Source organism: Scleropages formosus, chromosome 11 (assembly GCF_900964775.1).
Source record: "Scleropages formosus chromosome 11, fSclFor1.1, whole genome shotgun sequence".
NCBI classification, from domain to species: domain Eukaryota; kingdom Metazoa; phylum Chordata; class Actinopteri; order Osteoglossiformes; family Osteoglossidae; genus Scleropages; species Scleropages formosus.
Genome location: NC_041816.1, coordinates 5,339,437 through 5,367,412, shown reverse-complemented (window position 1 = coordinate 5,367,412; position 27,976 = coordinate 5,339,437). Strand labels below are relative to the sequence as shown.

The 27,976-nt window shown below is 42.0% G+C and overlaps 1 protein-coding gene across 6 annotated transcripts; it reads left to right on the top strand.

Moving 5' to 3' along the window:
• The first annotated feature begins 52 nt into the window (after window positions 1–52).
• Window positions 53–27,106, top strand: usp47 (ubiquitin specific peptidase 47). 6 transcript variants are annotated; one of them, XM_018752642.1, is made up of 29 exons: window positions 53–320; window positions 9,537–9,596; window positions 11,331–11,525; window positions 12,859–12,972; window positions 13,513–13,657; window positions 13,743–13,839; window positions 13,922–14,067; window positions 14,212–14,291; window positions 14,760–14,909; window positions 15,823–15,918; window positions 16,251–16,403; window positions 17,051–17,206; window positions 18,190–18,321; window positions 18,565–18,641; window positions 19,564–19,619; window positions 19,922–20,034; window positions 20,173–20,277; window positions 20,688–20,895; window positions 21,594–21,709; window positions 21,836–21,955; window positions 22,075–22,873; window positions 23,433–23,608; window positions 23,721–23,801; window positions 23,997–24,112; window positions 24,204–24,322; window positions 24,632–24,762; window positions 24,868–24,915; window positions 25,787–25,917; window positions 26,699–27,106. In XM_018752642.1, the coding sequence occupies exons 1-29, from the start codon at window positions 276–278 to the stop codon at window positions 26,871–26,873; spliced, it is 4,140 nt and encodes a 1,379-aa protein (XP_018608158.1). In that variant the 5' UTR covers window positions 53–275; the 3' UTR covers window positions 26,874–27,106. The 6 variants fall into 6 exon arrangements, with proteins under 6 accessions (XP_018608158.1, XP_018608159.1, XP_018608157.1 ...); XM_018752643.1 differs by having other exon boundaries at window positions 17,048–17,191; XM_018752641.1 differs by having other exon boundaries at window positions 17,048–17,206.
• Window positions 27,107–27,976: the final 870 nt, after the last annotated feature.

Here is a 27,976-nt window from a genome sequence, read left to right as displayed (position 1 = left end):
CGCGAGACAGGCGGCCATATTTCCCCCCTCCCACCCTCATTGATTACTCTCCGTCCTAGCTAGCAGGCTAGGCGTTGTAGCTAACAGCAGAGAAAGTGTTCGCCACTTCGCTCGCGAGTTTGTTTTCCCCCTCCCCCTGTCATATTGTCCTGTCGCGTTTGTTTTTTCGGACTGAGGAAAAAATAAACCCCTCCAGATACGATGTCCGCTGCCGTTGCTTTACAGCAGCGCCGCTGAGAGACGAGCTCGGGTCGATGTCCGTTTAAGCCGCACGAATGGAGACGGTGCCCGGCGAAGAGACGCAGCTCGTGCCGCGAGAGGTGAGCTTATCGGCGGCGCGCAGAAAGCCGCGCTGCGGCCCCTATCGGGCTCCCCATCTGTTCCCTTGCGCGAGGCGACAGGCGCGGCTTTCAGGGCGGACGAGTTGACGGTGATAACGGTCATCCTGAAAAAGGCGACGAAGTGCGTTGAAAAAGCAGCTTAACTTTGGCTCAAAGTGCTGAGAAACGCCAACGACGTCCGTCTCATTGTGTCCCGGTGGTGCCACGGTGGAGGGCCGGAACGCTGGACAGCGGGCTTAACGCTCTAGTTCGGTGTTGAAGGACGAGCCAGGCGACGGATTTGAGGCACCAGTAACGGGGCTTTCGTGACGTTTCGGTAGCGTTGAAGAAACGCGTGGAGCGGGCCGCGTGGCCCCGTGAGCGCGCGCCGCCGGCCTCGGGGACACTGACTCGCAGCGCGGCCTTTTTTCGTTTCCAGAGGGCAGAGACCGCGGTGGAGAGAGTGGACAACAAAGGGCACCAGATTCGCTGAGCAAACACGGGCGACACGGCTAAAAGTCGGAAACCTTAAATTAACTTAGGTAAAAGAGTTACGCCTAGCGGCGGCTGGGAACATTTTTAGTAAAACGAAATGTTTTTTTTTTTTTTTTTTTTTTTTGTGTGTGTCACGGGGGCAGTGAACAGTCAACAAGAGGCCTGACGTAACGTAAGATACCTGTACTAAAGCCCGGGAATAAGAGGGTAAAGTTACCCTTTTTACAATAAATGTCCAGCGGTGCGCTCATTTCTAAACTGAACACGGCTAAATTCGCCCCTTCTAAATACCTAAATAACACATAAGTCGTCTTAAAACACAATCTGTCCAAGAAAGTCACTGCCTACGCTCATTTCCAAACGAACCTATTTTTTCTGTCGAAACTTAAGTTGTTAATTTGGAAACGAGTCGTAAATAACTCACTCGTCGTTTCTTCAGAAACAAGTGAAGTGTCTGAATGTGGTTTGTTACATTTGCGTTGAAGACATGATCTTTCCAAGTTCAAGAACCACTTTTACTTGAAACTTTGTCCTTGAAATTGCACCATTATCAGTAAGACAAAGGTAAAGGCTCATTTCAACACGTTTTTACTTAGTTTTGAGCAAATTCTGTCCTTTTACTCTTTCCAAGTATTTAATTTCATTGATATTTACCTGACACTTTTTAGTACAGGGTGAAACAATTGCTTTCACTATAGTAAACTAGTCAAGATATCAGTGATTACTTTGCTCTTGTTTTAAAGCTGCTTACATTTTAGATGAGTTATAAACCTGTCCCAGCAAGTTTACACCTTAATTTCATTTTAATTTAACAGGTAATGTGTTTAACAGTAGATATATGTCCATATTTTGATCCAGATTATTGCTGATATGCACTAGGTGCCTTGTTCAGTTTACTTATTGTTCATTTTTTTTTTTTTTTTTTTTGGTCCACATAAGGTACTATTCTAAATGGTGCTTTGGCAGACAAGCAGATCTTATTTTATGGATATTGTCTGTTTATAATCACTGACCTATCAATATTCAAATTTATATCACACTCATACATTTGATAGACCTGTGTTCAGTGGTGATAAGCATACTTGATTTTTCTAAAGAGCAGATATGTTTTTTGAAGGATTATACTACTGTTATTACGCATTTAGTAATTAACATTGCTATCATTTCTTCAGATGTGTGTGTATATGATTTTAAAATTTTGTTAAATTGTTAATATAATTATAACAACTAAATTATTTGTCTTACTACTGAATCTTGGACGATTGGTGTAAAATAATAGTATACCCCATTGTGCAACGTTTAACAAATTACATTATAGGTGAAAAGTGGGAAGAGTGAGACCTAAACCTGTAGTTTTGGTTTTAGTGATTGGTTATTGAGTAAAAGTCACACACAAAATCTGTGTTCATGGTCTAGCACACAAGTGACACCCTCTGTAATTTTGTAATGTGACACTTCCATGCAAAATTAGCCAGACTGACAGGCTGCTGTGGAAAGCACACTCTTTGGATGTTAGATCAAATACTCTTAATGAGGCTAAGAAGCCAGGAACTATTTAAATAATGCACACTTACAGGGTCTGTGTGTTACAGATACAAAAAGCTCCTGAGTTCTCTGACATATTTAATAGGGAATTAAATGACTTTGATTTATTTGTTACAGTAATTGTAATGCGGTTTTTTTTTTTTTTCCACATGGCTGACAAGGGGTTTTTCTGTACCAGTCTTCATCAATCCCATTTTCCATCTTAATTATTAGATCTATTGATTTTGAATGTCACTGCTCTTAAGAAGTGGGAGACCTTAATTATTGTTTTGGGTGTTACTAGTAAATCTAGCAGGTGGATAATTGAGTTGTATTGAAATTCCTTTATAGCAGATCTTAAGGAAATGAAACACCTATGTGTGATCTCAGATGCAACAGAGAAAGTGTCTCAATTTTGATGTGTGTGAGCTTGGCAAATAAACAGCTTAAGGCAAAGTTAGGAACCAAAGACAAGAAAAAAGTGCGCACGCACACAGAGAAGTCTCAACACTACATATAAGTCCTGTGCAAAAATACTTAACTCATTCCTTGGCCAGCATATAATCTATTTCAAATCATAGAGATGTGTTCTGATGAACAGAACTTCATATTTGCAGATTGACAAGCCGAGAATAGTTACGCATTCAGTTTTGAATTACAATAGCTTATTTATTTCTCAGACTCGTTCCTCACAAGTATGTGTGCTTATTAGCTGGCTTTGCAAGTTGTTATTGTACTTATTACTTTTTTTAATGACGACCAACTTCTAACATACTGTGTGTCAGCATAGCTGTATTGATTTACTGTAGCTGTAGCAAGTTTTCTAGCTCACACAAATAGGCCAGTGCTTTTTGTTCTTATGTAATAACCTCTTTGTACAAAAGACTGTTGAAGTGCTAAACCTCTGGGGGAAAAAAAAACTTGTTACTTCCTGTGGCTTTTCTTTTTAGTGTTGTTAGTATTTAATAAATGCAATACTTATGAAGCCCTAACAAAATTCATGAAAACACTTGTCCTGGGATGTTGTTCACATGTTCTGCCTCTCGCTGTCCATTGATTGGATGTGGAGGAGTATTCTGCATCCTTCTGCCATAGGTGACCCTTCTGTCGCGCTCTCTTTAGGGTAGTGGTTTAAGAATTCATGGTTGTTCCTGCATTTATAGATATGCCCTTTATTTCAGGTTGTACACATTGTCAGTGTTTAATGTTCAGTTATTTAATGTAGTACTGAATATTGTTTGTTTGCCAATGTCGTTTACTGAAAATCTTTGAGTAGGAAGTCCCTGCCCTGACTGGTGTGGAAGGCGCATCTTTTAGGTCATAAAGAAGCTTCTCCATTAATTAGAAATTGAAGTGCCTCCTTTTCATCGGCACATGCTTACTGTTAGTTCTTTGGGCGTTTGAAGTAAAACTACTGTTTTTGGGTATTTTAATTGTCATCTTATGTTCAGGACAGACATTTATGTATGTTGAATTTTAAAAGAGGGGGTGCCTCTGGCGGGTCTGGGGTTCGAGTCCTGCTTGGGGTGCCTTTTGGTAGACTGGCATCCGGTCCTGGGTGTGTCCCCTCCAGTCTTGTGTCCTGTGTTGCCAGGTTGGGTTCTGGTTTGCTGCGACCCCACTTGGGACAAACTGTTTCTGTGTGTGTGTGTGTGTGTGTGTGTGTGTGTGTGTGAGAGAGAGAATTTTAAAAGAAAGAGATTGTTTTTAAAATGAACAGTCAAATATTGCATATATTCTGAAACTCAATGAGATATCATTTACTTTGTTTTCTTTGTACTAGACATTTATATATTGTGTAAAAATCCAGTCTTATCAGGACCATTTTTGCCCTATAATGTGATAATCCTGGATTTTATTGCTGGGGTGGTCCTCGTCATATGAATATCAAATTGACAGTATGAACAGTTAATGTATTAGTTTGGTCTGGGGTCCTTGGCAAATACCAGGAACATGATGAAAGCCAGTTCTGGGATGTAATGACACTCTTCTCGCTGTTATTTTTCCAAGTCTTACTCCTAATGGCGATGGCAAGAAGCATTCTCTCTATGGCTGGCAGCGTGTTTGACAAATGGAGACATGTCTGCCACTGCCAAACTTCTGTGTTCTTTACTGCCAGCATGCACTCAAGCGTTTAGCATTGTATTTTCATAATGTAAGTTACTTACACAAAAGTCCAGTAAATAACCCTGCCTTTTTGCTCATATGGGCACAGTGATTACTGCTGAATAATTTTGGTTCAGTCAAAACAGAAATGCCAACTTGATAATTTAATTGTTTTACATGTTGGCAATGAAGAGGTCATTCTGTTCTGGTTCCTAGTTGTAGGTCTAGACAGCTGTTGTGACTCCTTTTATTTTAATGGTCCTGCATCTTCTAAGTAAACATCTTGTTTTTTGAGAACCTCATCAGTAATATCGACTGTTGGTACTGCGTTCTCTAGTTCTGGTGTTGAACTTCATCCTTCTGTCCTGGATCAGAGCTTTAAACTTGTCTGATATATCAAAGGTGTGAATAATTTATCAAGAAGAGGAGCTCTGGAGATTATAGTGTCCTTTTACCCTTGGCACAGCTCTTTCTGCTTTAGCAGAGCCTTATTTTCTTACTGCCTGTTTATGTGCCTTGTTTTGACAGCACTCAGAGAGCAGGGCTCAAATGACCATCTCTTGGGGAAGATACTGGAAAAATGATCTAAATCGACCATTCCAAAAAGCTGTCGCAGGGTTAATATTCCTTGGTGTGCAACATTTACGTGTATTCATTTAGCAGACGCTTTTCTCCAAAGCGACCTACATCTCATAGAAAATGCAATGTGTACATTACATTAGCAGAGAGAGAGAGAGAGACACTTGGATGCAGACACATCAGTCTTAAGTACAGTTAGTTTCCACCATATGAAACAAATCAATGTGTACTTTTATATGACAGTTAACACTAGTCTGGGTAATATAACAGCTACAGAGGCCTTTTATTATTGGTAAGCGACAACTTGGTTACTGCAGGGCAATGCTTCTCTTAGGATGTATAGGAAAAGGCATGAATACCAAGCTTGCACATTCCTCATAGGCAGTGATTGAAATTAACATTTGTGAAATTTTAAATCTTTTTTTAATAATGAATTCAAGCTCAATATTCAGTTATAGGGAGGTTTGTTTGGTTGCACTATGAATCACAGCAGAGTAAATGCATGTACTCTCACTTCATGCAAGACAAATGACAAAGAGCTCTGTGATTAAATTGTTTGCTTACTCTGTATTCTTTTTAAAGCTGTAATGGTATGTCTGGTTTAGAGAGATATTAGCTAGATGTGACCCTTTGATGCAGCAATGTCTTATTAACTCTCGTGACCAGGAATTGATTGAGTCATTGGAAAGATGTGTTAATTTTTGCATCACAATATACATCGCTAAAATCCATTAATCTGTTACAGTAGTTGTTGCACTTAAACAAATGCTGCTAGTAATGCATAGTGTAGATATCCACACAGAGCACTTGCAGCTGTCAGGTTTTGTTTGTGTTTTTGCTGTGCTGTGTTAGACGCAAATGAAAATATGACAGCACAGCAAATGAAGAAATTTGAACTAGACTATAAACAGAATGTGAAGCTTATTTTGACAATGGAAAATCTTATCTTCGTTCAATAAAATTTAATAGTATTGTGCTTTGCTATGAAATAGATGTCTCTGATATTACTGGTGGTCACATTAACTTTTGAAGCCTGATTTATTAAGGCCTTCAAGGCCAAACACTTGGGCACCCAGGGTGCTTTACTGTTCCAATTTCTGTGGTTGGTTTCATATTTAAAAAAAAAAAAAAGTGAAAGCGTGAAAGTGTGTATCAATGAAATTGAAAGACTAGTTTAACAAATTACTACTTGTAACCTGGATTTATTGCTCATGTACATTTGGTGGTCTGAAAAAGTGATTTTTGAATGTGTACAATATGATTAAACTTAAACTGTCTGTTAAGGAAAACTCATGCAAATGAAATTGCAACTCATCACTTAAGATTTTTAGTCTTTTGGAATTTAGTAGCAGATGGTTGCTGTGTTTCATTCTGGCATTGTTTTTGAATCGTGCTAGAAGGAAAATAGCACATTATACTACGGCACTTTAAATTAATGTTTCAGAGTAGTTGAGAGGGTTTTGATTAATTTCATATCAAATTTGCACAAACTTTCATTTTCATTCTTTGTTCATAGACTGACCAAGGACCAGTGTTTATGTTAGTTATATTAACCACTTGTTCAAGCAGTACTGTCTGAACTGGTTTAGGATGTACCACAGAAAAATCTGGAAAATATTCAACTGTGAGTTTCAAATTTCCCCTAAATTGTTTTCTTAGTCTTTGTCTAAAGGATTTTGTAGAAGCAGTGTGAATTTACAGATGGCAGAACAGCTACCAAATGTGAAGAAAATGTTGATGTTATTTCAATATGGAAGAAATAACTTTGCTGCTTTTTTGAGGCATACAAAGACTCTAATGTGGAGGTTTTATTACTTGTCAACAGATAAAAATACATATTAAAAGATATGTTGCAACTCTGTGCTGGCATACATGGACAATTAAAATGAATTCAGAGCACACAATTACAGCATTATAAATTAACCAAAGAAATGAACTCTTTGTGACCTGGTCTGGACAAAATGAACAAAACCTGTACACTGTGAGCTTCACAACACTGGTATTTATGGCATGGCTGCCTTTCTAAAACCATTTATATCCAAGGGTGATCCGCAGAAAAGGCAGAACTGGAGTAATGATTTGTCTTTTACTCTGTTTCATTCTGATGGGTTTACGGTTGGAGGAAAAAGTCGAGAGATGCATTTGGCTCATTGTCTGCTTCCAAAGGTTAAACGTGGTTGTAGATGTGGGGTGATATGTGCTGGTTGATTTACTTGTGTAAAGAATTTAACACTCCTGTAGCCTTCCAGGTGTCCAGAATTGCCCCATATTCCAAGAGTCTGATGTTCATTGACCTACTAACTGCTAGACATTTTGCTTTGATGAACATCAAGACAAATTCAGGTGTCTTCCATGCCATTCCCACACATTAGCTCTTAATATTGAGCAGTTTTTGGCAAGCTGTAGAATAGAGTATAGGGCAGATTTCCACTGTGTCCATTCCAAAAAGAACAGGAGGTTTACCTATTTGAATGCTCCAAAAACCCTCTAAACACAGCTGAGAACCTGTATGACAGCATTCCAAGAAAGTGTGAAGTGCTTCTGAAAACAGTGTGGTCCTACTTGTTTGTTGGTGATGCTTTTTTTTTGAATTTCCTTTCTTTCATTACATCTCCTGTATTTAGTGTCTCTGTATGTTGAGGAAAGTCACCTTGGTTGAAGCGTTTATAGTCTTAAGCCTTAACAGTAGTGGCTTGAAAAAGTTACACAATTTGACAACCAGTTACTTTAGAGATCAGTGTGTGTGGTTTTTTTTTTTTGGAAATTTTATTTTATTGAAAATTCTTTGTTTCTAGGCTACTGTTTTACTGTTGCACAAGAATGATCTTTTTGAAATCTACTGTTTTGCTGTAAGCTGCAGTACAGTTGAGTTGGAAAGCTTAGTTTACTGTAAACCCTTGCTTGATTGCAACACCTGTGGGGGAAACCACCTGAAGGTTATTGATGTCTGTCTGTTGCAAGTCATTCACTGAGATGTTTTATTTTTTAACTATTTTAGTGACACTGTATAGGAGTGTTGCCTAAATTTCAAATGTGTGGCAAAACTGAACCAAGAGCTCTTCTGAAAATGTGAAATTTTGACTTTTTCTTGGGTTCTTATGTCTTGGGCAGCCCTTACCTGTGTTAGATGAGAATCTATATTTACCTGACATGATGCTATAGGTGAGAGATATTTAATAGTGGAGGTGGTGTGTTCACTGGATCAATGAATCAGTAGTTTAGGTAGGGCCCAGTAGGTGTGGCGTCGACCTCTGATTTCTTAACAGGAAGTGGGTGTGGATTGGCTCTTGGGCAGAACGTGTTTCACACTGCAGCTAATGCTGTCAAACAAGGAAGTGGAGAGACGCTTTCATTTTCTCGCTCAAAGGTGAAGGGGAATAAAGGCTCTGAAGGTTTTCTTTTTTTAATACCAGTACAGTATTTCTTTAGCTAAACTCTATCAGGCAGTTTTTTTCTTAGCTTTAACAGAAGTTTTTTTTTTTTTTTTTTTGTTTTTTTTCCTCTCCTCCCTCACTCCCCCTCAATCTTTGGACTTTTGTGTACAGTGCTAGCCATACACAGTAGGTAGCAGCGCAAGGCCCATGACTTTATTGGTCCATGACTGCTTTATGCCGACTACCTTCAGCCTCTGCTTGCCCTCTTGTGGGCTTGAAGGTAGATTGAAGTAGATGTATAAATGTTGAAAAACTTGAAAACCATCTTAAATTTGATGTCAAATTTGAAAAAGAAGAAGCTTTCTGATGCAGTGCCTTCAGAACAGGTAATACATCATTCTTAAAGTTTTTCATTGTGATGCCGGATGTGTTGTGTGAATCAACAGAAAGCAGGGATCTTGGTTCCGGACTTAAAATGGAGTCGCTTTCTGTTTTCCACGGTGTTCCAGCTGACTTCTTCGTTTGTCGCTACACACTTGGGTCATGGAGAGTTTGCATGTCTTACCAAAGGTCATTTCCATTAAATGGTTGAGGTTCACTGAAAAGCGATGGCGGACGTGACCTGATCAGGTAGCGAGTTCAAAGCGTGTAAAAATGTGGCTTTGTTACGAACTTAGCCTGCAGTTCCTCAGTTTCCCACTCCGTGATGCATTCAGGTCATACCCAACCCAGGGCAAAGAGGAGCATCCCTGCACTGCATATAGGACTCCCTGTGTGCTCCTCAGCGTCAGCATGCAGTGTTATTATCTGTGTTAATACCTCTAATCTGATAATACACTTCTCTGTATTAACATTGCCGGTCCGCTGTACCTTTCAGTCAGATTTCATTGTTGTTTTAGGTTTTTGTCAGGTGTCTAACCAGTAACCAGTTGCAAGTTCTCTTTGATATTAACAAAGTTTAAAAAGAAGGGGAAAAAATGATAACGAGCTGTATTCACTCGAGCTTTAGATGATCTCCCTTCACAGAAGCTCTGTAGGAAACCCATGGTTTCTATTTGTAGATCTCCACAGTACTGAATACCAGATCTGTCTTTTTAACAGCTCTCATCTTTGTGTTTGTAACCATTGTGTGTTTTAGGATATGTTTTGGAGTTGTCGACAGACTATTTTAGAGGAGATGAAGAAGAAGTTCTCCCAGGTAGCTCCGTGATGGGAGCTGTGTGTGCGTGCATGCTGCTGTGAAGGCATGCTGTGGGCCACTGCGATGTAACTTCCTAACATAATGGGCCCCAGAGTTACCCTTTCCCTCCTGATAGTGTCATATCCACCTTGACCTGAGTGGAGCTCAAACTGCACTGTCCAGTTTTTTTTTTTTTTATAACTCTCTCAGGTAACTTAGTTTAATGGAAATGCTAACGGAAAATTTAAAGTTTGCAGTGCATGTCCATCATTTGTGGCGCCAATGAGAAATGATTCATGGGTACTTTAAAAAAGCACTAGGTAGGAAGTTAATGGGCTCTTAGTAGTTGCCTCAAAAGCTTAAATAATTTCTTAAAATTTGGCCTTGACATTTACCTTTGTTTTTCAGAAATAGTAAAGGTTGGTTTTCTCAGAACATAGATTCCTGCCTGTTTTTTGGGATGCTTTTTTAAGATGCTGTAAAATGTTTCTATGGAGATGGATGTTCCCCAAGTTACCACATATTAACTTTCAGCCATTCAAGGGGTTAAAAGTTTAGTAAAGTTTAATAAATACAGTACCAGTGACTTAAACACAGTACCTGGCCAATCCCTTAAAATAATTGTATGGCTTGGACTGGACAGAAGAGTGAAAACAAAGTGTCCCCAAGTATCCTAGATTGTGGGGAGCTGCTGCAAAAGAGCCAGGTAGACGTGCTGGTTTTCTGCTCAAATGTAACTGCATACCTTGAGACCAAACTACTTTCCAGTAAGTGTGTACCCAGTTTTTACTGGTACTGCACATACGAGCTAAGCTCTTGGGTGTCAGTGGCCTGTTTGTACAACAGATACTGCCTTCCATGGGCTGCGGGTGATGTCCGGTTCTGGCCACTTCACTCCAATGGCAGTCGAATAAGCTCTGATCAGAGGAGCATTGAATTTGGTTACTAGGAATTTTTTTGACTCAACTAGGTGAGTTCAGCTTGTTCCCCAAGACCAGGAACTGAAATGGTACTAGACCACGTCTGTGTGTACAAAAGAGAACCAGACCCCTAAAGCGTGCTGAACCCTTTGAATCACACAAGGCCATTTCTCCCCCCCCCCCTCCGTGTCTGAGAAATGCAGATTAAAGCCACGTCCTCTGTTACCACTGAGAACGAGTGGCATTTAATGGAGGGTTCCCAAATCCACATTGCCGGCTGTGTTTGAAATGTCCGACGGGTGAAGATGACCTTGAGGTTATTGAGATGCCATAGATTCATGGCTTCTTCTGAAAGAGCATGTTGGGCCATGTTCTTCTGTTAGCATCACTAATAAGCATGCCCATCACAGTGGCATCCCATGTGTGGTGGTTCTGCATCGTTGTGCCGCATTTCGCAGGCCTGCACCCGTGCTTCCTAGCTTACCGATTTTAAGCCGTGCCTTTCAGAGGCTTAACCCAACAAGGTCGGCAGGAGGTTATATTAATTCTGCGTTACACAAGCTTTGTGCTCCACTTTCCAGTGTCTTGGCTACCATCTGTGACAGCGTTTGAGCTTGCTGATTTTCCTAACCTCTGTATTTTTAGCTTGATACACTTTGCCTGCTTGTCAGTGTTGTTCAGTTGACTAATTTATTTTAAGCTGGCGTCCTGTGCATGCCTGGTGGCAGGGCTGCGATCAGGGAAACAGCTATTTCCAGAACAACGATTAACTTGAGTCTGCAACTGACCAAGTCCTTGTTCTTACCCCCACCCTCTAACCCCTGGCTTTCAGATAGAGAATGCCGGCGAGGAGCCTAGAGTGCTGTGCATCATCCAGGACACTACCAACGCCAAAACAGTCAATGAGCGGCTGACCCTCAACCTTCCGGCATCCACCACCGTCAGTAAGCTGTTTGAGGACGTTGCCCTCAAGGCAGGCTACGTTAACGGCTCCTTTCACCTGGCATGGGGTAACATGACAGACATGGTGAGAACCCCAGCATCCGCTTGATAGCCCCCACATGTTCAAACTAAACTAGGGCAGGCAGAACATGCTGTGATGTTTTTGAATTTGAATTTTGAATTTTGAATTATGAAAAAACTCAGTAAAGGCTCCTGAATCAAGTTAGCAGAATAAAAATGTACATACAAACTTCTAGTGCTATTTATGTGTCCATGATGTTAGTGTCCTCACCCTTAGTCAAGGTGCTTACCTTGAAGTGATATGCTAAAACTTACCCTACTGGGTAACTTTTGTAAATATGGCTAAATAATTGTAAGTAGATTAATGTATAAGCGTAAGTATAACTTTCTGTGAAGAAAGCAGTGTGATTAATTACGTGTGATGGTTGAAGATGGAGAAGTTGAATAGTGTATCTAAACCTGAGTTCACTGACTGTGTAGCTTTGGCCGCTATAGAAACAAGTCCCTTGTCACAGTCCTGTGCCATTTTCAACACCCAGAGTTGCGTAACTGAGTAGGTTAGTGGATTAAGCCCTCGGTCCAAGTTGCGCTGGAGTTTGAGGCCAACAGAATAAAGCGTTTTCAATCCTGTTACTTGCACTGAAATGTTTGAACAGATATTGTGCTGGTGTTATATTTTTCATTGACTGAAGCTTAGACTGATTTTTATTTAGGTGAATGTGGTACTGACTGTACCAGGTGACCTTGTCCAATGTAAACTGGACCCAGCAGAAAAATTGGTGGTTGAAGAAACTGGCAATGCTCAGCTTGACTGTCAACATTCGAATTTGCCAGTCAGATGGAAAATTGTGGTGGTTCTGTGTGTGTGTATACACTCGCGCATCACCTTCTGTGCCGAGCCTGTCTAAAGAACAAACTGGAGCGTAATAGTCACAGGTGCTTTTATACTTTCTAAATTGATTCATTTAGTAGGTGCTTTTTTCCAAAGTGAAATTCTTAATTACACAAATAATTTTCTTTATGTAGAGAAAACATTTTCCCACCTAGCTGTTAACTGAGAGAAGTTTGAATGTAGTTCTGTTTTAAAGTCCTGATTTGTATGCCACTCTGGAGCAACTGAAGTGGGGTATATTTACATATATTCATTTAGCATATACTTTTCTCCAGTCTGCCTGGTGTGGGTCCACAGGAGCACAGCCAGATCTTGAGAAAGATTTACTATTCCAAATTGTCACATAAGCTTTCTAACTGCCAGCTTTCAGTCAGTAAGGCACAACAGAGCCATGTACATGTTCAGGGGTTTAAATTCACTAGAACCAAGCCTGCACTGCACCCAACATGCTATTTGCTCTTGTCGGTTGTCCCTGGAGTTATTTCAGATGCTTCTGTCCTTTCAGGTTGTGTTGGACCAGAGCAGTGAGATGCCACTGAGTGATTCAGGCTTTGAGCCTGGCAAGAAGAACTTCCTTCAGCTCACCGACAAAGATGGAGAGCAGCCTCAGTTAGCATCGGTAAGTGGAGATGTTTAGTGGAACTGGCAGCGTAGCATGTGAAAGTAACCTTGATTCCTCAACACTTCATAGATGTTTTCATAATGCTTTTGTCAATATGCCCAGTTTTTTTTTTTTTTTTTTTTTTTTTTTTTTAAATGTGTCCTTGTTTCACCTGCATGGCAGTCCAGAGTATCATATGACTGCTGGATTTTGTACTTTGTAGTGCAATTTCTATGGAAGCTGTCTTGAGTCATACTTGGGCTCTATATCTGTGGGTCATAATTGGCATTGGTTGACTGGCAGGGGTAGGGTGACCTCGGGAGACCAACGTTGGAATGATGTTGGGTTGCAGCTTGCTAACTGCCAAAACTGCAATAAGAAGCACTGGTAACAGCTGACAGTCATGGATGTAGGATCAGCTCCCCTCCTTGCATTGTGCCACATGAAAAGGAGCGTTTCAGAAAGGAGAGGACCATATAATTCGTTTCTGTTCTGGAGTGCACCTTCTTGGCTGAGGCTGTTACCGTAAACAATGTTGGTGTGTGCTTCCCTGAGCAGGGTGAGTCAGGCACGGTGGACAGCAGTGGCCTGGATGACAACACCCAGGATCGCTTCATAGGACCCCTTCCCCGAGACGGCATTGTGGGCTGTAGCAACGACTACAGCAGCTACTCTTATGCCTCCATACTTAAGTCGGAGACAGGTAGGCCCAACCCTGTGAAAAGATTCTCCTTCCTCTTCCCAGAATGCATCATGATAAATTTGAAACTTCTTGTCTTCCCTGGAAGGGTATGTGGGCTTGGTGAACCAGGCAATGACCTGCTACTTGAACAGTCTCCTGCAGACCCTGTTTATGACTCCGGAGTTCAGAAATGCGCTCTATAAGTGAGTGGCCCCCCTTTCCTCTTTCTTGTTGTCTCCTACGGAGAAGTGAGCTCTCAAGGCTGTCTCCCCTGGTTTTCTTCAGTTGGGAGTTCGAGGAAGGAGAAGAGGACCCAGTCACCAGCATCCCTTACCAGCTCCAGAGGCTCTTTGTCCTGTTGCAGACCAGCAAGAAGCGTGCCATCGAGACCACAGATGTGACTCGTAGCTTCGGCTGGGATAGCAGCGAAGGTGAGCACGAGGCTGACTGGAAGTGAGACTGTTCAAATGCTTCGTTACACACAGAGAATTTTTGGATCAGTAGCAGCAGGGACAGACTGTGAGTATATGTATGTGTGAATGAGTTTGTTTTTTCTGTATAATTTGTGCTTTCAGCTTGGCAGCAGCACGATGTCCAGGAGCTCTGTAGAGTTATGTTTGATGCTCTGGAGCAGAAATGGAAGCAAACCGAACAGGTATCTGATTAAACTCACCCTCTTAGGCATCCACTGTGAACTACTCCTGATTATTAACGCAAGTTCATGCAGTCCAGTTATGTCCATGTTGAATTATAGTATATGGATTCACTGTTTCTCAGCTTAAGCAGTCCTTTGCTTATAATCACTTAAATTATTAAATTAATAATCTTTTTTTGTCCACACTTATTTCATTAAATTGAATTTTACTTAATGTAATGAGTAATTCATATATTTGATATATTGCTTCCTGTGCAGGGGGAACAGTGTAAATGCATTCAGAGGTGTTTGACATGTATGAAGCTGATAGTGACATGTCACTATCAACTGTGGGCCTTTTTAAAATTAAGTTATGGATGTAAATACTTACCACACTGTGGTGATGGTAAACAGAAGTCCAGCATGGTCGATGTTGGATCTGTAAGGGCTTTTGGTCCATGTGGGCCTGATGTCTCCGATGTCCCCTAGGCCGACCTTATCAATCAGCTCTACCAGGGAAAACTGAAGGACTATGTGCGCTGCCTGGAGTGTGGATACGAGAGCTGGAGGATCGACACCTACCTGGACATCCCGCTGGTCATTCGGCCCTATGGGGCCAGCCAGGCTTTTGGGAGTGTGGTGAGTCTTCACCAGACCATCTCCCCTGCCTCATTTTAATCCTAGTGTCACTTTAGCAGTGTGATGTAACTGCTAAAAATGTGTTAAAAATGCTGACCCACAGGTATGCATCTGAGAACACAGATACTGGTACAGTAATCATTCTAAAACTTGTATTTGCTTGTCTGTGATGATGAAATATGCTTAGAGCTGCCAGTCCTCGAAAGGTTCCACCTTCAAATCTCATTGTAGACCCTCTGAGTTTGGAACCCACCCTGAATTAAAGTTAAAAATTAGCCAAATACAATCTTTTCATTTACTTATTTAGCAGACACTTTTCTCCAAAGTGACTTCCAGTGAACACTCTGTAGTGTTATCAGCCCACACACCTTATTCACCGCAGTGACTTACACTGCTAGATACACTACTTTCAATGGGTCACTCATCCATACATCAGTGGAGCACACTGTCTCTGTCGCTTACACGCTAATATAGATAGGTGCACCCTAACTTTATGATCATCCCCAGATAAGCCTTTACACAGCCGCTACTCCTGTATTATATGTAAATGTTTGTGTACCTTATAAAAAAAAGCTCTTGAGCGATGATGCACCGATGTTCAAGTGGAAACTAACACACCAGGTTTACTTAATCACATGGCTGCATCTATGTCTTTCTCAATGTAATGCACAAATCTGTATTTTAGCTGAGATGTACGTTGCTTTGGAGAAAAGCGTCTGCTAAATGAATAAATGTAAATGTAATGTAAATAATATGTATTTTAGTGTACTGACCTAACATTGTAAGTTGCTTTGGGGAAGTGCTAAAGAGAACTTAAAAGTGGGATAAGAAAGATGTGCTACTTGGGTAGTTGGTGCTACTTTTTTATTTTTGTCCTCATCTCATTACTGTCCTGCTGCATTGTGCTCAACAGGAAGAGGCCCTCCAGGCTTTCATACAGCCGGAGACGCTTGATGGGCCCAACCAGTACTTCTGTGAGCGCTGCAAGAAGAAATGCGATGCGCGAAAGGCGAGAACCCGTACCCTAGTAATGTAGTCTTGTTTAAAGATCCACATTGTCTTGCCACAGTTGGTGTAGCTACAGAGTACAGCTTGTTCCAAGATGTTTAACACCGAGAAGCTCTTAGACAGTGGAGGTACTGTTGGTGCTTTGAGAAACATTGTAGATGTACCTTTTATAATATTGCTTCAGGCTCCTTAAGGTGGCAAGAATTTTTAGTTTGTTCCTTGTTGAATTTCTTTAGTCTGTGGGGTGTTTCCCTTTCTTCTCCTTGAGTTAGTACTGCAGCTAGATGTTTGTTTATTGTGTATATCGCTTCTATCGCTCCGTTCTTCCTCCAGGGCCTGCGGTTTCTACACTTTCCCTACCTACTGACACTTCAGCTAAAACGCTTTGACTTTGACTACACCACTATGCACCGCATCAAACTGAATGACCGCATGACCTTCCCAGAGGAGCTTGACATGAGCCCTTTCATCGATGTGGAAGATGAGGTATGAGGGCATTCATTTAATTAATGCTTTTAACAGCTTTCTGAGGGTAAAATGAACATTTTTCATCTTACCTGTGTTTTTTTACACTGTTGTTTTAAATATGGCAACATTGACATGCTGAAAGTGTTTACTTTTGGCAAAAGGACAAAACAATAGGTCAAGGCCTTTTGAAATGGTCAAAGTTTTTATGAATGAATTGTGTTCAAATCTCCTCCAGTGAGATGCATTTTTACCAAAAATTCTTGATCAGTTTTAACGCATTAGTTCCAAAAATCAGCAACATAAGATCTTTGTGTAAATGAGAGCAGAACAATTGGCATAGTGAGTAGAGCTGTCGCTTTGCAATCAAAGGATCTGGGTTGGAATCCTACTCCAAGTATCTAACCTTACAAAAATAAAATTGTCTGTCACCTTCAAGAAAGGTGTTATACTGTTGCTCTGTGCCAAATTGCAGATAAGTGAGAGGAACAAAGTAAAGCCATGTTCTGTCACACTAACACATTAGGTGATCTTGTTTGAAATTGAAGTGTTTGTATGCCAAGAAGTTTTATTTGAAATCAAATGTGATGTGCACACATGTTTATACTGTATTCCTCTCCCTCCTTCAAATACACTCCCCTTCATCTTCCACTCCCGCATGAAAGAAGTCTCCCCAGACAGAGAGCTGCACAGACAGTGGAGCAGAGAATGAAGGCAGCTGCCACAGTGACCAGATGAGCAATGACTTCTCTACAGACGATGCTGTGGATGAGGGCATCTGCTTGGACAGCGCGAGCAGCACAGAGAGGGTACTCAAGCCAAAGGTACCTTTGGCTGCTACTTCTCACTCTGAGCTTTGTGTCCTCAAAATCAGTGTACTCCATCCTCTCATGTTAATCAGGGTCATCAATGAAATATTTTAGAAACTTTACTATGGTGCTGTACTTAGTGGAGTGGTTAGATCCAAGGACCCGAATTTGAATCCTGCTCATATTACCTTTGATAAAGGTACTTAACTGAACTGGTACAGTCATAATTACCCAGCTGTATAAATTAGTGAATAATCATACAGGTAATCCTAGTAATGTCTAGGAACTGCTCAATCTGGAGTAATATTGACTGGCCACACTGCAGCAAGGCACCATATTTCATTTTGACTCAGTCAATATGTCTGTCAGCGACTGCATTTTTTACAAAATTTTATTACGGAACATCGTTTGTGACTCCATTAAAGTTACTTTTTATTTAAAGTTACTAGCAAGCAAAGATGTGTCCATGATGCAGAAAGAAGAAAAGACATTTAGAAATGAAACAGTCCAGTATGAAAATATAATACTGGACTGTGTATTATTTTAATTATGTTTGAAGTTAGTGTAGCAGAGCCTTATTAACCTGCATGAATGCTATGTTGTGTAACTGTTTATATGACCATGTGACCTTATACATGATTGGGATTTGTGACTCAAGATGAGGTCTTAACGGATCCTGGACGTAAGTCAAGTACTTTAGTTTAGACCCCTCACATTCTAAGTAGCTTCAAGGTAAAAATATAGTTTTAAGAAAATGCTTCAATAGTTTTTTCTTTTACTGAAATGTGGAGGATAGCGTGTGCATTACTAATGCATAAACATGATTGCACAATCAAAGCAACAAGTACTATATCAATGAAAACTTGACTCGTCAAGTTTTGCGGGCAGCGTAGAATAACCTGCTCTTGGATTTCTATAAAAACGTGTTGAATTTTGATCTCCTAGAGGATGAGTTTGTATTCATTTTGTATTCATGCTTTGATGTGATGTGTCATCAGAGCTTGCTGACTTTTGAGCTGTTCTCGGTCATGGTGCACTCGGGCAGTGCAGCTGGTGGCCACTACTATGCCTGCATCAAGTCCTTCAGCGATGGCCAGTGGTACAGCTTCAATGACCAGCATGTCAGCAAGGTAACCGCAGCATCAGCAGTCGCACGTGTCCAGGCATGATGAAATTGGTGTCCTTCAGTTTATTAACTTCTGATGTATTGTTACATATAAACTTAATGTTTGAAATCGTAGGGCTAAAACAATAGGAGGAGTTCACGCAAAGTATGAGCAGTAGAAGTTGCTGCTTTCTTGTGGCCAGTTCACCATTCTGGGTTTTTGCTAGTTCTCTGTGGTACTGACGACTCTGGCTGTGTCATTGCACAGATCACGCAGGAGGACATCCGGAAGACATACGGCGGATCCTCAGGGAGCAGGGGTTATTACTCCAGTGCCTTTGCCAGGTCAGTGGCTGTGGCATCATGGGTCCTCCTGGCATCTGACTCAGTTGACAAAAGGCTGTGATGTTGGCCATTGATTTAGTGTGTTCCCTTGGTCAAACACAATCACTTGGCAATCAGTAATGTATGCTTATATGTTTGTCTTTTTCAAAAGACAAAGCCCAGAAATACTTCACATAAAAGTAACCACTCCTTCCAACAATCAGGACATTATAGGTTATACACAGTGACCTATTGCAGTATAAATACACGTGTCATAACACGACTTGGTTAGTAACAAATAATGCTAATAATAAAATCCCCTGTTGCTATAGTATGATAAGCAATTGTGAAGTATATATGTGATAAGGGAATGAAGCATGCAGTGCTGTAATGATGTCACACAAGGCGGGGACTATGTGGTATTTCTTAAACGTGACCTAAAATTAATTTAGCTTTTTCACTTTTTTAAACTTTTTTTTTTTTTTTAAACAGTATCATTACTCTTTCAAAAGTAAAATGTGAGATTTTTAAGTTATTGGGGAGTGCTTGGAGCAAAAACATGCAAAGACACAACCATTAATGAATCAGGGTTTGCTTTTCTCATCCTCTTCTGGTGTTAAAGCTGAATTCAGCAGTCACAGCATCACAGAAATCAACAGGAGCTGCAAGTGCAATATTTCCTGACCCAGTTTCTCAAATGTGAGCTTGTCCTGTGGCTTATTGTGCGAACCTCTTTTGTCACGACAAGGGGACCTTTATCACCACATAAACAAAAGCCCACTGATATTGGTGACATTTCATTGTGCTTGGTCCTTTGTGTTTGTGGTGATGAGGGAAAAAATTGAACGTTTCAGTGTCTGCAGAAATGTTTTTTTGGCAGTTGAGTTAAAAAGCAACATCTTTCTTCATACCATGTTGACTGGGCCCTGTGTTCTTCCCATAGCTCTACGAACGCATACATGCTCATCTACAGGTTGAAGGATCCTTCAAGGAATGCAAGTAAGCAATTGAAAAACACTGTTTACATTTGGGTCACATTCAAACTTGCAACCTTTGGCTCCAAAGCCAGCGGATCTAACCACTGCGCTATCAGTTGTCCACATCATGTGATTGTTACAAACCTGTTCATGCAAAATGGCATGGAAAAAAAGAGGAAGGTGTACAAAATTGAAATTGGTGGTATACAGTCTAATGCTGGAGATGTTTGATTTTAGATTGTCAGCAGAAATAATGTCATGTTAGTGCCTTCAACTTGCCTCCTGATGGCAGCATTGATAGTGGGTGTCCTTTTCTTATTGCAGAGTTTTTAGATGCGGAAAACTTCCCTGAACACATAAAGCGCCTGGTCCAGAAGGAGAAGGAGGCTGAAGAGCAGGAAAAACGGCAGAGGGAGATTGAGCGCAACACGTGCAAGGTGCTGCTTCTTGCATTTCGCTTATATTGCACAAGATGGGGAAAGTTTCCCCCCCCCCCCCCTCTCTCCCCCGCCAATCCACCAGTTGCCTTCCGTCACCTTACTTGGGTGTGTGTGTGTATATGTCGGCTCTAACAGATCAAGTTGCTCTGTATGCATCCGGTGAAGATGGTGATGATGGAGAACAAGCTGGAGGTACACAAGGACAAGACGTTGAGGGAGGCCGTGGAGATGGCGTACAAGGTGCCCAGATCAATTTCTAAGCATTTGTCATGTTCTGGCAGCAGGTGGCAGCTAAAGGTGTAAATGAAAGACCTGTAGTGCCCTGGAGCAAGGTACATACCCTGAATTGATAGTGAAAATTACCCAGCTGGGTAAATCATTGTATGTAGCGTAGTGTGCAAACTTAAAATTCAGTAATTTAAGAGAAAAGTGCATTTGCTTTATTGGTATGAAAGGCTATTAGTTTATTGAGATAAGAGTCACAATAAATATTCTGCCAACTCCCTTTTTTGAATTAGTTTTGCCCAAATGCGCTGGGGAGGTTCTTAAAGTACCTTGAGGACAGATGTTTTTCCACAGGTAGGGTATTGGGTTCACAAACAAAGGCTTTGCGTAAATGGTCTCACAGCCCTCTTTCTGTGTGTGTGCAGCTGATGGATCTGGAAGGCTTGGTCCCACTGGACTGCTGCCGTCTGGTCAAGTATGATGAGTTTCATGAGTACCTGGAGCGCTCTTATGAGGGGGAGGAGGACACACCCATGGGTCTGCTGCTGGGCGGAGTGAAGTCCTCATACATGTTCGACCTCCTGCTGGAGACCCGTCGACCTGACCAGGTGTTCCAGACCTATAAACCAGGAGGTGAGGGACTTAAGGCTAAAGAATTTTTTATATGATGGTCTTGCCTTTTGTTCCTTGATGGGCCCCCATGAAATAATCTGCACAAGGATAGCGAAGACAAAATTACTTTATGGGGGAAAATTCAGTTCAGTCAAATGCTCATACATTATCAGTAATGACTTGTCCAATGCAGGGTTGTGGTGCTCTTTTGCCTGTCCTGGAAGAATAGGGCATGAGGCATGGTAAATACTGGATGGGACCCCAGTCCATTGCAGTGCAGTCTGTCTGTCCCACACACACACACACTCATACATATATTAAGAGCAATTTGGAGTCACCAATTCACCTGAAACACATGTATCTGCACTGTGGGAGGTAACACCCAGAGGAAATCAACACAAACTTGGGAAGAACATAGAAACTCCATACAGAATGCACCAGAGTCAAACCCACAGCTCAGGAGCTGTGAGAGACTAGCACTACCCCCTGTGCCACCATGTTGCCCTTAAATGGTCATGTGAAATGATGTTCTTCAAATACTGTAGTCTTCCAGGGTTAGGGTTGAAGACTAAAGCTTTTTTTTTTTTCTTCTTAAACTGTGCTGTCACTGGTATGAGGGGTTTACCTACTATACGTAAAATTAGTGGGCATCTGCTGTTTGATACTTAATTGGAGTGCTGTGCAGGTTTACTGCACTGCTGACTGGTTCTCTGCTGTAGAGGTCATGGTGAAGGTCCATGTGGTGAGCCTGAAGAACGAGACCATCGCCTCCCCAGTGAGCGTCAGGGCCTACCTGAACCAGACTGTTGCTGAGTTCAAACAGCTGATTGCTCAGGTATGGTTACCTAGGGAGCCACCTCCATGACGTTGGTTTGACACGCTCGGTGAGAAACACTCAGCAAATTCCCCTTTTTCTGGTGGAAGCAGCGAGCTGTTGTGATGGAAATGTTGACGTTTACAGGCGACGGGGCTTTCTGCAGACACGATGCGTGTTGTCCTGGAGAGGTGTTACAATGACCTTCGGCTCCTCTATGTGCCCAACAAGACGTTGAAAGCTGAAGGGTTCTTCAGGAGTAACAAGGTTTCACTGCGGTTCTAATTTTGCTGCACTAAAATATTAAATAAAATTTAATTCTTTCCTCAAATGTGCTCCTTTAAGTGTGTCTGATGTTATTGTTGGTTCTTCTACCTTGTGTCCAGGTTTTTGTGGAAAGCTCAGATTCAGCAGATCACCAAGTCACTTTCACTGACTCACTTTTGTGGAAGCTGCTGGATCGCCATGGAAACACCATTAGACTGTTTGTTTCCCTGCCTGAGCAGTCACCTGGCTTATTGGCCAATAGAACTTCTTACCAAAAAGTGGGTGATGAATCGGAGGATTCCTTCGGAGGGACTAAGAGCAGCACTAAGTCTGTGGAGGCTATATTGGAGGAGAGCACAGAGAAGCTGAAGAACCTGTCCCTCCAACAGCAGCAGGAGCAGCAGGATCTGGGTTCAAGCAACAGTGACAGTCAGAATACCAGTGATGTCGAGCATGCTGACTCTTTGTCCCAGGAGGTGTCCACGGCGTCATCTGCTTCTGCTGTTGATAACCGGGAGCTGGAAAACCGGATTCAGATTGTTGGTGGAAGCGGCACTGCCTCAGACCCGGAGAACCAGCTCCCATCAGAGGAGCGCTCGGACTCGGACGTAAACAATGATCGCAGCACCAGCTCCATGGACAGTGACATCCTGAGCTCCAGTCACAGCAGCGACACATTGTGCAATGCCGACAGCGGGCCCATTCCGCTGGCCAATGGCCTGGACAGCCACAGCATTACCAGCAGCCGCCGCTCCAAGGCCCACGAGGCCCGCAAAGAGACGTGGGACACAGCTGAAGAGGACTCGGGCACCGACAGCGAATATGACGACAGTGGAAAGAGCAAGGGCGAAGCCCAGTACCTGTACTTCCGGGCAGAGCCCTACTGTCAAGAGGATGGTTCTGGAGACAGCCATAAATGTGAGTCTCCTGACTGGCAGCTTGAAATGTCTGATAGCCATGCATTGGCATGGCTTTGTTGCTGTAAGCATTCTACTCGAGCAAAGACAAAATGTTACTGCATTGTGGTTTTCACTTGATTACACTCTTTCTTAGTTTAACGAATAACCCCATTGATTTGTAGTTTTCAGTTGTTGATTGGTTTGATTATGAATTCATCAGGCAATAAAGGGGTCAAATTGCAAAAGTTTACATCACTGCTTAAGATCTCTTCCCAAATAGCTCATTCTAAAGGTTATTGCCAAAAAGGCAGGAGCAGGTGGTTTAGTTCTCACCGTGTTGTCAAATCCCTGTTCCTGATATAGTACCTTTGAACAGTATGTTTATCCAGAATTGCAGCAGTAAATTAAGTCAGTTGCCTTGGAAAAAGCAATGAATAAATATAAAGATGGAATTTTTCATATCTGACCAGAATTAAACCTTCTGGTCTAATTCAGAGTTAATCCATTTGTGAAATTATTATTATTTTTTTTTTTTTTTTTAAAAGGTATGTGGCCATAATTCTCCCTCGTCTCTCCAGGTTTATTAGTCCATGTCGATAAGAGGATAACATTGGCAACCTTCAAGCAGAAGCTGGAACCCTTTGTGGGGGTCCCATCTTCCCAGTTCAAGGTCTTCCGGGTTTATGCCAACAACCAGGAGTTTGAGAGCGTACGGCTAAATGAGACACTTTCCTCCTTCTCTGATGACAACAAGGTCAGTCTGTCAATGGAAGATGACACTATCAGAACTTAAAAGCCCCAACATGTATTACTTTTTGAATATCACTGTTGGATCTTGTCCTCCTTATCCTTTTTGTTTGGCACAGATAACCATTCGGTTGGGAAGAGCACTGAAGAAGGGCGAGTATCGAGTGAAGGTGTACCAGTTATTAGTGAATGACCCTGAGGTAAGTACGTAGAACCGAACAGATATGGGATTCCACCAGCAGTGGTAGACTTTTTGCTCAGTACCATTTCAGTACTCTGTGGGACTCTGGAAACTGACTTAACATCACTTAATGTAGCAATGATCAGTTACAGAAATGAAGCTATAAGAAAAAGTGAAGTACATGATGTTGCCTATTTCTCTGTTTCCTCCCCAGCCGTGTAAGTTCCTGGTGGATGCTGTCTTTGCCAAGGGCATGACTGTAAGACAGTCTAAGGAGGAGCTCCTTCCCTTGCTCAGAGAGCAGTGCAAGCTGGACCTCAGTATTGACAGGTTAGTGTCACTTCTGTATTAATGGGTTAGCTTTGTATTGCCATCATAGGGTTGGTGTCCTCAGCATTAACAAAAGCACACCTCTCCGTAGATTCCGATTAAGGAAGAAAACATGGAAGAACCCGGGCACAGTGTTTCTGGATTACCATGTCTATGAGGAAGACATCAATATTTCCAGTAATTGGGAGGTCTTCCTGGAAGTTCTTGATGGTACCATTTGTTTTCTTTTATATTTGCTACTCCAGTAGCTCTTAAAATGATTTGTGTATTGCTGGAGATGACATAATTTTATTTCAGGTAAATAACTGATAATATTTCAAAAGATTACTTTCTGCTCTTGCATCATTTGATCTCTCTTATTAGTATACTGAAGGCTGAATTCTAGGTACTGTGCAGGCCGTTTTTGACAGACCAGAGTAGTGTTTGAAAGCTCCCGTGACATTGTTTGTGGCAATTCCTTCACAATGAGAGGCATTCCCATTGATGGCTGCTCCATGAACATACTCACTTTCTCTCCAGAGCCAGAAAAAATGAAGTCCATGTCCCAGCTTGCGGTGCTGACTCGCCAGTGGAGACCTTCCCGCATGAAGTTGGAGCTCTTCCAGGAGGTTGTACTGGAGAGCAGCAGTGTGGATGAGCTCAAGGAAAAGGTCTGCACTCAACTACACGTGTGGAGGCTACCTGTCAGACGTGTGTGTGTGTGTGTGTGTGTGGTAGAATTCTTGTATAATTCAATTTCCATATCTTTTTTCCAGCTCAGTGAACTGAGTGGAATTCCCCTTGAAAACCTAGAATTTGCCAAGGTATGTCAGAGTTTTATATATATTTGGGGAGTAAAATCTTGGACGGGGTGTCCAACCCCTTCCACCAGAGGCCTCTATCATTGTGAACCGTTCCAAGGGTCTTGCATGTAAAAATCAGTGCCATACTGAATCTTAATGCTGACATTAAAATACTTTTTTGTATCATGTAATGCAATAATGTACAGTACTGTACAAAAGTTTTAGGCACTTAAGGGAAGAAAAAGCTGTAAAGTGAGAGTGCTTCCAAAAACAATGATCTTAATTAATAAACTTTCCTACAAAGCTTAGTAACCATCTTATCAACAACCGCTTGGCACGGCGGGCTTGGCCGAGTCCTGCTCTCTGGCGGGCCTGGGCTTCGAGTCCTGCTTGGGGTGCCTTGTGATGGACTAGTGTCCCGTCCTGGGTGTGTCCCCTCCCCCTCCAGCCTTGTAGCTTGTGTTGCCAGGTTAGGCTCCGGTTCGCCACAACCCTGCTTGGGATAAGTGGTTTCAAACTGTGTGTGTATTCTTTCTTTGACATACAAAACCCTTACTGTAATACTGTAACTTTTTGCAAAAGGAATGCTTGGAAATCTAAAATGTTCTTTCCCATTGACACTAATGCAGAAGACGAATAGCTGGCTAAAACAAATATTTTTGTGAAACATCTAAGTGCCTGAGACTTTTGTACAGTACTGTATAGTATGTTAGCATGTAAAAAATTTTCTAAATGGTTTTTGCCAGCCGTACATGAAACGGCAGGTCACGCAGTGGACACCCCTGCATTAGGACCCTTTGAATATGGGTTTATCCCAAGCCTCAGCAATGATACACGTCTCTGTTCCAGAACGTTACCTGCTCTCAAACATTTCCAAATTGTCTTCCTTCAGGGCAGAGGGACTTTTCCTTGTGACATTTCAGTGTTGGAGATCAACCAGGACCTAGACTGGAATCCCAAAGTGTCCACTCTCAATGTGTGGCCCCTGTACATCAGTGATGATGGTGCTGTGGTTTTCTACAGGTTTGTTTCACTTTATCCTTGATGCCCTTTTTCAACAGTCCAAAAATATCCCACTAATGCAAACAAAACTTAATGGAATATGTTCAGGGAATATAAAAGCATGAACTTTTTCATCACTACTGAGTTACCAAGGTTGTATGTTTTTCCATGTAGTTTCCAGGAATAATATTCAGGATTGTGAAAATGATGCCATTTTTGTGCTTGGGTTTTTAACAACTGAAGTTGGATTTTTTTTTTTTTTTTCTTCCAGATAAACCAAATCTATTTGCTCCCTGTGTCATGAGTGGTTTAGCTATGGGGTTTTTGAAGGTCCAAACACTTTCAGGATTTACTTAAGATGCATTTTACATGCTTCAATTTTCTAAATTTTTTGCAACCAGTTGACACATCCAACTGAGAGAGAGCAGGAAAGAGCACCTAAACTGAATAGGAGTTGCAGTCTGGTTCTCCTCAGTGGTGGTGATCAATAACAAGTTGAAGAATGTTTTATTGCTTGAGTCAGTCATCAGTCTTCACCAAATTTTGAAGTTTTGGAGATATTTTTGCTTTCATTTTAAATTATTCTTAATGTATCTTGATAGCCCAGATTTTTACAGAACCTCACTGCTGAGTTGAGGGAAGTCTTTTTAATATTAATCTTGTCACTTAGAGGTTAGTGACTTTGGGCTTACAAACAAAACCAGTTATGGATTGTCTCGCAACACCGTTACTGTTGTAGTGCAGGTAGGAAAGCAACATTCCAGATGCTCTGCAGATGTTTACACCAGTGTGTTTTCTGCAGAGACAAGACGGAGGAGCCCATGGAGCTCTCGGAGGAGGAGCGCAACGAACTGATGAAGAAGGAGAGCAGCCGGCTGCTGAAGACGGGCCAACGGGTTAACTACTCCCCTCGCAAGGAGAAGGCGCTCAAGATCTACCTTGATGGGGGACCCACCAAAGACCCAGGGCAGGACTGAAAAGCCTGCTGCCCCACGAGGCCCATGGGTTTAGTTGACTTGCCCACGGCAGGGCCCTTCCTGGCCTTGCTCCTGCGTCGAACCGTCACCAGCGCTGTGCAGCTGCCTCGCTCTCCACTCTGCAGTCCAGGGCCTTTAGCGTGGCTCGCTATCATATTGTGCACTATAGTGTATTATACTGTAAAGTTTAAAGGGAAGTGCAAAAGCTATTCAATAAAAGACAAAAAAAGAAATCAAACTATAAAGACAAATCAATTGAGCGTAACGTTACCGAGATGGACATGCGTCCAGTATGGTGGTAAGAACAGTCCTCCCTCTTGCCTTCTTTCCCTGTCTGTCAAGACCAGCGGTAGAGCCTTTCCTTTTCCCAAGGGGCACATATACCTCATGAAGATGCTCAAGACCCTGGAGTTCAAGAAACCAGGCTGAAGGTCTCACCAAAGCAAAGTGAGGCCAGAGGGAGTTTGAGCATTAACAATCCAACTCGGCTGTTATCTTCTGTCGACTCCACTCATGCGTCTTCATATTTTCTTTGTGTAAAGAGTTCAGTGGTGTCTGGTGTCCGTGAGACAAAGAGGCCATCCTGTTTTCTTTCAGTTGGACAGTGCATATAGTCAGACCTTTCTGGCAGTGTCCCCTCCCAGTCACATTGAGTCTAAGGTGTTGCTTCAGTCCTCCAGATCGCCTTAGTTCTCAGCCGTGACACTGCGCTGCTCTCGCTAAGGTTGGCCTCATTACTTCTAACTGCTTCTTTGATATCAATTGGGCAATACTGGTACATACTACTTACATTATACAGGCAAAGAGATTGTTTTGTAAATTATTTCACCTCAAACTTAATGAACGTTAGGTCTTTTGAGTGACTTCGCACAGTTTTAATTTTTGTCTATTTAACCTTATATTAATTTAGGTCAGTGTTTACCGGTCCCCCCCCTTTGTTTCCTCTGCAGGACATGAACCCAGCCTGCATAGGGTGAAAACTGCGTCTTTTTTGGGGGGGTGCTTACGTGGGTTTCTGTACAGTGCGCAGTCGCTTTGACGGGAAGCGTGCAGAGGGTCTGACGCAGCCCTCCACACTCCACCCCACACTGACTGAGGAAGGC